General features: G+C 35.6%; 1 protein-coding gene across 1 annotated transcript in view; it reads left to right on the top strand.

The window, feature by feature from the left end:
• Positions 1-13,036, top strand: part of EXOC2 (exocyst complex component 2) — a 283,158-nt gene that overhangs the window by 38,530 nt on the left and 231,592 nt on the right. The window contains exon 2 of the mRNA XM_045089602.1: positions 12,385-12,549. Within this exon, the coding sequence (XP_044945537.1) occupies positions 12,432-12,549 (118 nt within the window). The 5' untranslated portion in view covers positions 12,385-12,431. The remainder of the gene's footprint in view (positions 1-12,384; positions 12,550-13,036) is intronic.

Raw genomic sequence — 13,036 nt, 5'->3', positions numbered from 1 at the left:
CACATCAGAATTAATATTTCTTTTTAAGCAAACTTTTGTAAACCTGTTTGGTAACTGACAGGATATGGTATATGTAGTTCTTAGACTAAGAGTTGGTATATCCTAATTTGCAGCCCATCTTCATATACCATGAATATGTGAAATTCCAAATAGGTACTCCAGTGCTGTCAACTTTTATCATTTGCCCATTTGTGTCATTTAATCCTGTGTTTATTAGTAGTGTACTTGTGTGAGGATATTGCCTAATAAAAGTGGCTTATTTTGTATCTGCAGTTATTTTCCTTATGTGGGTAATAATAGCTACTTTTCTTTTTGTTTCAATCATTCTGCTTTCAAAAGATGAAATTAGCTTGTGGTGTGTGTATTTTTAGGGTAGGTTTGTTCACTTTGTTCCTTACCTCTTTCTTGATCTTAAATGGCTGTGTAATATAAAGACTATATTGTTTTAATTAAATAAGGTTAATGACAGGCAAAGTCAGACTTTTGTTAACCTTTGTCCAGTATATTTACATAAGAAAGACCTTAGGACATATTTTCAAAGATTATTGGTTTATTGCATTTGGAAAATCTTTGTGAGACAAATTTGTAGGCACTTATTGACAACTATAGGTGAGAATTTTCCTTTAAAAATAATAATAAAAAAATAAAAATAACAACATGGGTTATTAAACTGAGAATGTTCAGAAATGAATTGTTTTCTTAAGACTTAGACTCTTTCCTGAGAGTGATAAGAGATTATTTATTTGTGATGCTAAACATAATGTAGAGTATTTCTAATTGGATGTGGGATGAAAAGAGACATCTCTTTCCATAATTCATTCCATAAATAATTACTGAATACATACTATTTGGTAGGCACTGTTGTATGTGTTTTGGATGCTGTACCATAAAAAATAGATATTCATATATTTCTAAATTAAATAGCTTAATGGTCTTCCTGCGATAATGGTTTGCCTATGTTTGGGGACATACCATTAATTTTTTTTTTTTTTTAATATATGAACCAATATGATGAATGCTGGATTTTCAGCTGCCTCTGATTTCTATGCCTGGAACACAGCTGTATTCCTTAATCATAAATAAGAAAATAGATCATACTTTTTGATTCTGGACTATCAGTTGTGGCCCAGGCATTACCTATTGTCAGCAGACATTACTTTGTTTTACTTGGACAAACTTTGAGGGTAACATAGTTAAGATTATGATCATGTGCTCAAAATGGATTTGAAATACTGGGAATAGATTGGAAATGACCTGTCCTAGTTTTTGTTTGTCTGTTTATTTTGTTTTTCTTTGACTAGAGGTAGTCTAATTTCAATTCTGTTGTACACCAGGATTAGCATTCCTCAGTCATATAGGAAACAACTAAGGTTCTCAGAATATGGGCTATCAGATACAAAAGTTACCTCATAATATGTAGGTGGTGTAAAGGAAAGAGTAATAATTAGACTCCTATTTAGAGGAGTCAGAAAACCAAGAATCTGGTCTATTTCATAAATAATTAGGTGTGTGACCTTACAGTTTCTTCAGATGAGGAGTCTAGACTTTAGTTGGATGAAGTCTCTTGGCTTTGATTCTATGGCATACTGGCATGTCCCTCTGCTGATACTCAGCACCACCATGGGAAGGGTAGCTGACAGTTTAGTATCTTCTTAATCACCTTTTCAGTAATATTAATGTCAGTGGTGATTTCTTTTGTTTTCACCCTACTCTTTTTTTGGAGATAAGGATTGTAGAATATTTCTGCTTAAAAATTTATTCTTTATGTGAATACTTTTATAGTCTAATACTGCAGACGGGGATTAATACATATTATTAAATTACCACTGAGTGGTGGTCTAATTTTCCATGCCAATTGAATGAAGCATTTTCCTCTGTCATGAACTGTAGACATTAATCAATGAGGCAGCTTAATTACCCATTCTTTCTTTAATGTTTGTTTTCCCTGCAGTGTTATGGTATCTTTGTGCAATATAGTTTCTGTTTATTAAAGCAGTTGTCAGAACTTTGTGTTGAAATATGTCTTTGCTCTCTTGAAAGTTTTTATTAGTATGTGTTACCTTACCAAATTTCAGGCTTATCAGTTTATAATAGTTTTAGAGCACAATCTCAAAACAAGCTTTTTCTCTTTTGTATGTATTTAGAAACGTGTTTAAAGAGATAGTAGTAGTATGACCCATTAAAAGAATTTTTATATCTGAAATTTCTGTTAGTGTATTTATTAAATGTAGTTAAGTATATGGGGCTTGGTTTACCATTCTTTTTTTTATTAACCAAACACTAGTTTTAGCACATCTGTCTTTTAATAACTGTTTATTCATTGCTTATTTGTGCATTTTCTAATGCAAATGTGAAAATAAGTATCTTTTGGCTAATAGTGAGGTTTATATATTGATTAGCAGGAGAATATTAATTTGATTTGGTTTTGCTTTATTTTAAAATATTACCAAAGCATTATTTTAGATAACTTTTTATTTTGACACAGCTTCAAACTTACAGAAAACTTTCAAAAATAGTAAAAGTAACTCACTCTTATGAAGGTTTTTTGAAAAATTATGGTAAATGACAACTGTAAACTCTAACTAGAGTCACCAATTGTTTACTTCTCTTTTTTATGCTTTTTTTCTCCTCAAGTTTTTATTTAAATTCTACTTAGTTAACAGTATAGTATAATATTAATTTCAGGTGAAGAATTTAGCAATTCAGCATTTCCATACAACACCTGCTGCTCATTACAAGTGCCCTCCTTAATCTCCATCACCTATTTAACCCATCCCCCCAACCCTCCTACATTCTTGTGTGTGTTTTTTTTTTTTTTGCTCCATTTATTTTTATTCTGTCAATCTATTGGTATGTATTTGTTTGAATCATTTGAGAATATGGTGCAAACATTATTTTTCTCTTAAATTCTTCAGTATGTAGTTATAAAGAACAAGGACGTTCTCTTTTATTACCGCAGTATGCTTATCAAAGTCAGAATTTAATATTAATACCATACCATCTAATCCACAGTTCAAATTCACATGGTGATAATTTGTCCAATTACGTACTTTACAGAAAGTATTTTTTTTCTACTAGAATCTATCCAGGATCATACAGTACATTTAGTTGTAATGCTCTTTAGTGTCCTTGAATACAGAGCATTTCTTCAGCCTTTCTTTGTTTTTCTTGACCTTGACATTTTCAAAGAGTACACACCAATTATTTTGTGGACTCTCTGTGAATTTAGGCAGTCTGTTGATGAGTTTTGAGTTACGCGTTTTTGGCAGGAACATCACAGAAGTGGTGTTAGATTCTTGTTAAGATTTACATGATGTGGGGTGCCTGGGTGGCTCAGTTGGTTAAACCACTGCCTTCCGCTCAGGTCATGATGTCGGTCGGGGTCCTGGGATTGAGTCCTGCATCAGGCTCCTTGTGTAGCAGGGAGCCTGCTTCTCACTCTGCCTCTGCCTGCGTGTTCTCTCTCTCTCTCTATCTCTGACAAATAAATAAAATCTTAAAAAAAAAAAATTAAAAAAAAATGGACATGATGTCTGTCTTTTTTTTCTTTTTTCTTTTTTTTTTGGAAAGCCAAATCTTACTGTTGTACTTACTGTATTGTTGTAAACCCCACATGGTCATGGCATATTTCCACTGCTGCTGCTTTCTGAAATATGTGTATGCTTTTTTATTATTTCTTCCTTAAATGTTTGATAGATTTTTTCAGTGAAACCACTAGGTCTGGAGTTTTTCTTTGTAGGAAAGTTTTTGATGATGAATTTAATTTATTTAATAAAATGAAGGTATTGAGATTTCTTATTTATCCTGTGTTAGTTTGGTGACTTGTCCTTTTTGAGGAAATTTTCTTCTTCATCCAAGTTATGAAATTCATTGACATAAAATTTTTCATAATATTCCTTCATTATTCTTTAAAAAATATCTTTAGTATCTATAGTTACCTGCTCTTTCATTCCTGAGATTGGCAATTTGTGCTTCTCTTTTTAAAGAGAATTTTGCTAAGGCTTATTGATTAATTTTTGCAGAAAGACTTCTGGCTTTACAATTTTTTCTTGATTTCTTTTTATTTTTTGTGTGGGTTTTTTTTTTTTTTTGGATTACCAGTATTTGTTCTTTTCTTTATTCTACTTCCTTTGTTCTTCCTCCCTGCCCCTTTGTATTTTATTATTAGCTTTGCCTTTTCTAATTTCTTAAGATAAAAACATACATCCTTATTTTTAACTGTTCTTCTCTTATTATAAGCTGTGAAAGTCCTGCTTTGGCTCCGTCTCACAAATTTTGATTATATTTTCATTAATATTCAGTTAAAATTTTTTTTCTCTGTTCATTATTTTTTGACTGTTGGGTTATTTAAGTTTGTTATTTAATTTCCAAATACTTGGATACTTTTCTCAATATTGTATTGCTATAGCTTTCTAATTTAATTCCTTTACAGCTTTGGGATTTCAGTCTTTGGAATTCATTATGACTTACTTTATGGCCCATCATATAGTCTGTCTTGGTGAACATTCTTCAGACATTTGAAAAGGAGCTTTGGTATATGTCGGGTCAAGATGATCAGTAGTGTTGTTCATGTATTCTGTAGCTTTACAAATTTTTGGTTTTTGTTTAGCTGTTATCTTTATTTATTTATATATTTATTTAGAGCATATGGGCACATGTGTGAGGAAGGGATGGAGTGGGACATTGGGAGGGGAGAAGAGAGAGGTTCCATACCCACTGCAGAGCCTGACATGGGACTTGATTTCATGACCCTGGGCTGAAATCAAGACTAAGATGTTTAACTGACTAAGCTATCCAGATGCCCCTATGTAAAGAGTATATTAAAATCTCCAATCATGATTGTGGATTTAGCACTTTGACCCTTTCACTCAGCATTTGCATCATGTGTTTTGAAGCTGTATTACTAGGTGTATACACAGTTTACATGGTTATGTCCTGATGAATTCATCCTTTCTCGAGAATTATAAAATCTTCCAAGTTACTGTGTGGTGTCATTTCTCCTTCAGATTAAAGAAATTCTTTCAGTGTTTCTTGTCATGCAGATTTGTTCCCAGTAAGGTTCCTTTATTTAAAAATAACCAGTCTTATTCCTTTTCTTGCCAGCTTTATTGAGGTATATAACTGACAAAATTATAATATACTTAAAATGTATAACATGATTTGTTATTATATATATTATGATACTACATTACACAATTAGGTTGATCTACACATCTGTCACTTCACCTCTTTACCCTTTTTTGTTTATTTTTTTTTGGGGGAAAAAATACTTAAGTTCTATTCTCCCAGCGAATTTCTGTTATACAATACAGTGTTATCAACTGTAGTCACCATTAGATCCTTAGACCTTTCTTATAACTGGAAAGGATACAAAGGATACAAAGGACAGTTTGTATCCTTTTCTGTCTTTTCCCCAATTCCCCGGCCCCACAAGCCCTAACAATAAGCATTTTACTTTGTTTCTATGAGTTAGCCTTTTTTACAAAAAGTGTTTTTTTAGGTTCCACGTGTGATAACCGTGTAATATTTGTCTTTCTCTCTCTGCCTTATTTCGCTTAGCATATGTTCTCCAGTTTTATCTTTTGTTGTCACAAATGGCAAGATTATTTTCCAGCTTCTTCTCGAGACGATGATCAGTCTTTTATTTTTAAAGATTATTTATTTATTTATTTGAGAGAGAGACAGTGAGAGAGATCATGAGCGAGGAGAAGGTCAGAGAGAGAAGCAGACTCCCAGTGGAGCTGGGAGCCCGATGTGGGACTCAATCCCGGGACTCCAGGATCATGACCTGAGCCGAAGGCAGTCAGTCGTCTAACCAACTGAGCCACCCAGGCGTCCCGATGATCAGTCTTTTATTTTTTTATTTTTTTTTTTAAAGATTTTTTAATTTATTTGTCAGAGAGGAGAGAGAGAGAGAGCGAGCACAGGCAGACAGAGTGGCAGGAAGAGGCAGAGGGAGAAGCAGGCTCCCTGCTGAGCAAGGAGCCTGATGTGGGACTCAATCCCAGGATGCTGGGATCATGACCTGAGCCAAAGGCAGCTGCTTAACCAATTGAGCCACCCAGGCATCCTGATGATCAGTCTTTTAGCTCAGCAAACTTGTGAGCATTGTGGAGCTCTGTGATAATCCAGCACAGGCACATAGCCAGAACTGATTGGGCCTGGATGTCTCAGGATAATCACATGAGCCATGAAGCCAGTTTCCTCTGTTGGTGGGTCATTTTTGCTGTCACCAGCTGAGTTACCTTAATCAACGTCTTTGACAGACATATTCTTGATTGAAGCCCACATTGGCCCTAGGAAGAACTTCACTCAAGCTCAAGTTGTAATGTTGACTGGAAAAAAGGTGACCATCATGCTGGGTTTGACAGTTTTCACTCAGCCTATAGGGACAGAACCAATACTATCAATTTCATGGATGTCCTGATATGGAGGGACAAATACAGGGGGTTGTTGGATGGGTGAGTTGATTTTAGGATACGATTCAGAGCTTCAAGAGTGTGGTTTCACAGGCATTGCCATCTTTAAGGATTGTTTTCCATCCGTGAACCAAAGCATGTTGTCACCATTCCAACCAGAAATTGGCACAAATGCTAATGTGTGTCAGGGTTATAGCCAATTTCCTTAATGTATGTAAGGAATTAATTAATTTTCTCATATCTCTTCTGTCTGTAGGGTGGCTCAGTAGAATCCATTTTGTTAATACCAATAATTAGTTGTTTCACACCCAGTCTGTAAACCAGAAGGGCATGCTCATGGATCTTTCTGTTGTGGGATCATTGAGTGTGGTGGTCGAGAAAGAATTCTTGAGATGTTTCAGGGTGCAACTTAGTAAAGTGTATTCAGGTAGCACAGGGACAGGACTCATGGGCAGAAATAGCTGTACTTTTGCTGTATGAAGCTGGCAGTTACATGCTTCATGTTCAAGGGGGAGGGGACGTATAAGGAATATTAGATCACGTTTCCTTTGAATTTCTACTCATAAAACTACTTTTGCAAGATTTCTTTGGTGCTTTACTATTGTTGAGATTTACAGGCAGTCATGAGAGCCTTTAAGAATGTAACAACCAGCTTGTATTTAATCCTTATCAGAACTATGCAGGCTGTAGGTCTGCGTTCCAGGACAGCATGGTTACCCTGACATATGCCTGTAAACATGTTTTTGTTTTGTTCTGTTTGTTTTTGATAAAATCTCTCTGTGTTGAGACATCAATGATGGTCACATAACACTTGGTGGTCTCAGATTTCCACAGAGAGAGGTCATTGGCGATACTGTGCTCAAATTAAACTTCCAGTTCATCTAAGATCTAGGTATATTTGAAGAAGATCTTTCTTATCTCAGCAGGCTTCTTCTCAAATATTAAGGTTCGTATGTGGATCCCACCACATTTGTAGATCAGATGGCTAGTGGTGGTAGACTTGCCCAAAACTATGTGTCTAATGGTGATAGTGATGGACTGTGTTTTCCTTGCCCGTTTTGGCTTGGATTTCACAGTGGTTTCATGACACCTCTGTTCTGGTGGCAAACCCATAATGAAAAACTAATTTTAATCTCTTGAGGAACTTCCGTGTTGTTTTCCATAGTGGCTATACCAGTTTATATTCCCACCAGCAATGTATAAATACTCCTTTTCTCTACAACCAGCATTTGTTATCTCTTGTCTTTTTTTTTTTTTTAAGATTTTATTTATTTATCAGAGAGAGGGGGGGGGAGAGAGCGAGCACAGGCAGACAGAATGGCAGGCAGAGGCAGAGGGAGAAGCAGGCTCCCTGCTGAGCAAGGAGCCCGATGTGGAACTCGATCCCAGGACGCTGGGATCATGACCTGAGCCGAAGGCAGCTGCTTAACCAACTGAGCCACCCAGGCGTCCCATATCTCTTGTCTTTTTGATAATAGACATCTTAACAGGTGTGGGGTAATCATGTCATTGTGATTTTGATTTGGCTTTCGCTGATGATTAGTCGCTTTGAGCACCTTTTTGTGTTCTTGTAGGTCATTTCTATGTCTTCTTTGGAAAAGTGTCCTCAGCTCATTTTTAAAATTTGGATTATTTGTCTTTTTTTTTTTTTTTTTTTTTTTTTGCTTTTGAGGTGTACAGGTTCCTTCTATTTAGATGTTGACTACTTGTTGGATATGTGGGTTAGAAATATTTTCTCTCATCTGTAATTGCCCTTGATTTTATTGGTTTTCTTTAGAGTGCACAAGCTTTTTAGTTTAATGTAGTTCTCCTTGTTTATTTTTGCTCCTGTGGCTTTTATTTTTGGTGTGAAATCTGAACAAAATCATTGCCAACACCAGTGTCAAGAATCTTACGTCCTGGGGAGTCTGGGTGGCTCATGAGGTTAAGTGTTTGCCTTTTTTCTCAGGTCATGGCTGGGATTGAGCCCTGCATTGGGCTTCCTGCTCAGGTGTGCAGTCTGCTTCTTCCTCTTACTGTTGCTCTCTGCTCTCTCTTTCTCTCAAGTAAATAAATAAAATCTTTAAAAAAAAAAAAGAATCTTACATCCTGTGTTTTCTTATATGAGTTTTACAGTTTCAGTTCTTGTGTTAACATCTTTAATCTGCTTTAAGTTGATTTTTATGTACAGTGTAAGATAGGGATCCAGTCTCATTCTTTGAATGTGGCTGTCAGTTTTTCCAAGAGCATAAAATTCCTTTTTAAAAATCTTCATCTCTGGGGCACCTGGGTGGCTCAGTGGGTTAAGCCACTGCCTTCGGCTCAGGTCATGATCTCAGGGTCCTGGGATCGAGTCCCACATCGGGCTCTCTGCTCAGCAGGGAGCCTGCTTCCTCCTCTCTCTCTCTCTGCCTGCCTCTCTGCTTACTTGTGATCTCTCTCTGTCAAATAAATAAATAAAAATCTTAAAAAAAAAACTTCATTTCTGACTTTTTAAAAATTCCTTTCAGCACTCTAGGATGTTCCATTTGTCTTTTGGCCTTTAATTTTTCTGATTAGAAGTTATCATCATATCGTCATTCTTATGTATATAATGTGTCACTGTTTTTCCTGTCTGCTTTAATATTTTTTTCTTTATCTTTGATTTTTAACAGTTTGACTTCAGTGTGTCTAGGTGTGATTTTCTTTGTATTTATCTTGCCTGGTGATTGCTGGACTTATTGGGTATTTAGAAAATAATAGTTTTCAGTAAGTTTGGGAAAATTTCAAACCTTTTTTCCTTCAAGTATTATTTTCTGCTTCATTCTGTCTACTCTGTTTCTGAGATTCCACTCATAGCAGTCAGTGTTTGATATTTTCCACAGGTCAGTGAACCTCTGTTCCTTTTTCTTTTTTCTATTCTTTATATTACATAGTTTCTTGACCTATGTTCATGTTCACTGTTTCTTCAATTAATTTCTGTTTAACTCAGTCATTGTACTTTTCATTTCAGGTACCGTACCTTCCTGTCTTAAAACTTCCATTTTTTAATATTTGTTTTTATAATTTCAATTCTGCTATTTTGAGTTGTTATATATCCATTCATTATTGTCATATATTTCTTTAATAGCTTATTTTATACTCTTTTATACTCTTATTTTATACTGGTTTGGATTTGGCTCATCTCGTTTCTGTTGTCTACTTGTTACTTGACTAAGGGCTACATATTTTTCACTTTTTTTTTTTTTTTTTAATTTGACAGAGAGACACAGTGAGAGAGAGAACAGAAGCAGGAGGAATGGGAGAGGGAGAAGCAGACTTCCTGCTGAGCAGGGAGCCCATGTGGGGCTCCATTTCAGGACCCTGGGATCATGACCTGAACCGAAAGCAGATGCCTAATGACTGACCCACCCAGGCACCCCAATTTTTCACATTTTTTAATGGGATCATTCATTTTTATTGTGTCCTAGATATGTGGATATTACATTTAGAGACCTTGGAGTCTGTTCTGTTCTTCTGGAGAGTGTTGGCTTTGTTTGTTTTTTAACAGACATTGTTAATTTGACTAGATTCACATCTCAACCTCTCGTCTCCCCTGTGGTGGGCAGCTACCAAAATCCTTGCTCACTTCTTTCATTCTTTAAGCTCTTGGTCTATGTCGTGCTACTTGCAGTCTCTCCTCTGCAACCTATGAAGTGCAGTTCAGGGGCCAGTCAGGGGTTTCTGTAATATTTTTTTCTGCGTCTGTGGCCCCCTCTACTCCAGAACTTTGTTCTTTTCTCTTTTCTTTTGGTTTCTTTTTTTTCTTTCCTTTTCTGTTTTTTATTTCTTTTCTTCTTCTTTCTTTCTTTCTTTCCTTCTTTCTGAAAGATATATTTATTTTAGAGAGAAGGAGAGAGAGCATATGCACACGCTGGAGGGGTAGAGGAAGAGGGAGAGAGAATTTCAAGGAGGCTCTGCTCCCAGCTTGGAGCTTGACTGATGTGGGGCTCGATCTCATGACCCTCAGGTCATGACCTGAGCCAAAACCAAGAGTTGGAGGCTTAACCCACTGTACCACCCAGGCACCCCTCCTCCTCTCCTTCTAGCTACTCTGTTAGCTTAAAATTTTCATCCTCCTATTCCTTAAGCCATAAAACTGTGGCTTTATGATTAAGTTTACCTGCTCTGTGCTAAGTAGACTGGAGTTTTCTCTTAGATGAAAATTGAGTATCCAGTATGGATGTGTATTGAGTGAGTGGTTTTGAAATTCTCAGAAATATCCTAACAAAAATAGTGATCATTATATTCCTCTCTAAACTTACTATCCAAAGAATTCTTTGTCTTTTTAAAATAGATTTATTCATATTCTATATAGTTTACCCATTTAAATGAAAAATTCAGTTGTGTTCAGCATAACCACTTAATTGTATAACTATTACCATGATCAGCTTTAGAATTTTCATCACTACTGAAAAGACCATACTTACTGGCAGTTCACTCCAGTTCCTCTCAATCTCCCCTCTACAGCCCTAGAGAGCTACTTTGTGTTTCTGTAGATTTCTCTCTTTCAGACATTTATTATAAATGGGGTTATTTAGTGTGTGGTTCTTTCTGACTGGCTTCATTAATAACTTAGTATAATGTTTTCAAGGGTGATCCATTTTGAAGCACATGAGAGTACTTTGTTTCTTTTTTCTTTCATGCCAAATGATATTCATTGTATGGATATACTTCATTTTACTTTCTCATTCATTCATTTATAGACTGTTGAGTTATTCTACTCTTTGACTTTTATTAATGCTACTGTGAACATTCATGGACATATTTTTATGTGGACATATATTTAAATTTCACTTGCTTAGGTGCTTAGGAGTAGCTGCTTAGCTGCTTAGGAGTAGAATCAGTGAATTGTATATTAACTCTGTGTTTAACCTCTTAAGGAACTACCAAACTTTTCCAGAGTGGCTATATCTTTTATATTCCCACCAGCAATGCACAGTGGTTCTAATTTCTCCCCATCATTGCCAACACATTATTTTTTGCCTTTTTGATTATAGCCTTCTAGTGCGTATAAGGTTATATTTCATTGTGGGTTTGATTTTTGATTTGCATTTCCTTGGCTAATGACATTTGAGCATCTTTTCATGTCTTTATTGGATTTTTTAAATCTTTTTTTGCAAAAATGTCTATTCAGATTCTTTCCCATTTTTTAAGTATTCACTTTTACAGTGAGTTGTAATTGCTCTTTATATATTCTAGATAGAAGTCTCTTATCAGGGACACTATTTGCAAATATTTTCTCCTGTGGGTTGTCTTTCACTTTTTTAAATGGTGTCCTTTGAAGCACAAAGGTTTTTAATTTTGACCAAGTCCAGTTTATCTCTTTTTCTCCTTTTGTTGCATATGGTGTTGTGTCTAAGAGGTGTTTGCCTAACCCAAGATCACAAAGATTTACTCCTGCATTTTCTTCAAAGAATTTTATAGTTTTGTCTTGTACATGTAGGTCTATAGTATATTTGGAGTAAATTTTTGTGTGTGTTATAAGAAAGAAACCCAATGGGTTGCCTGGATGGCTCAGTCAGTTAAGTGTCTGCCTTTGCCTCAGGTCATGATAGTGAAGTTCAGTACATCTATGGGAATGTATTTTAATTTTTATGAACATGATTAATCAGAACGTCTTCCTTTAACAACTTGGTCAGTAGCACAGTTTCTAGCATATTTTTGGGATTCAGCAGGTGTAGGTATGGAGCTAATGGTGACATTAGGTTCTATCATATTGAAAGTTCCAGAACCAAGAGCTTAGTTGTCTGTTATTTTTCTGACATTTCCCTCACAGTACCAGCTATAATGTCCTTGGTAAATTTAATGTTCAGTAAATGTTGGCAGGTAGGTTAAATAACAGCTAAAAATTTTGGAGCTTCACGTTTAAGAATACTTTTTATGTTTGGTATTGAATCTCTAGCTTTCTTGTATTTTTAGTTAATACTTATTTCAGTTGTCACTAATACTTTCCTTTCTTTTTTAGCAGATTACTTCTGTAACTAGACCTCTGGTTTGCCCAAACAAAGCACAATGTCCCGATCACGACAACCCCCTCTTGTGACAGGCATATCTCCAAATGAAGGAATACCATGGACAAAGGTCACAATTAGAGGAGAAAACCTGGGAACTGGCCCAACTGACCTCATAGGTAAGAGCAAGAACTATGTTTTCATTTTTATAGTGGGCAGTTGAGATAAGCTGATAGAAAAAAAAAAAAAAAACATTGTGATCTTTATGGAATAATCTGAATAAAGATGAAAGAATTATTTGGTTTTCTTGATTTTCTTTGTAAAAATCATTATTTATCAAATCTTGTCTAAATTGCTTTTCACCGAGTCCTTCAGAAAGTTTCCCACAGCTGAGACTTGCCTTCTTTTCCTCAGCCTTGCTTTCTCTTGCTTTGATTGACCAAATATCCTTTCTAGCTATTTTTGCCCACTTTAGTTTTCCCTCCATTATGTATCTGTTTGTATTTGTTCTGTAGTGCTCTGGAAATTGTATCTCTTCTGTTCTTTATTGCCCTTCAAATCAAATCTAAACTCTATCTCCTGGTGATATCAGTACCAGTTGGTCTTATCCTCAGTTCACCTAGAAGAAACTATCTACTCTCACCAGGTGCATATCCTTACTAAGAC

This window comes from Mustela putorius, unplaced genomic scaffold (assembly GCF_011764305.1).
Source record: "Mustela putorius furo isolate JIRA1106 unplaced genomic scaffold, ASM1176430v1.1 tig00000117_pilon_pilon_pilon, whole genome shotgun sequence".
In the NCBI taxonomy this organism is placed as follows: Eukaryota; Metazoa; Chordata; class Mammalia; order Carnivora; family Mustelidae; genus Mustela; species Mustela putorius.
The sequence above is the reverse complement of the archived record's forward strand: the minus strand, read 5'-3'. Positions and strand labels throughout refer to the sequence as shown.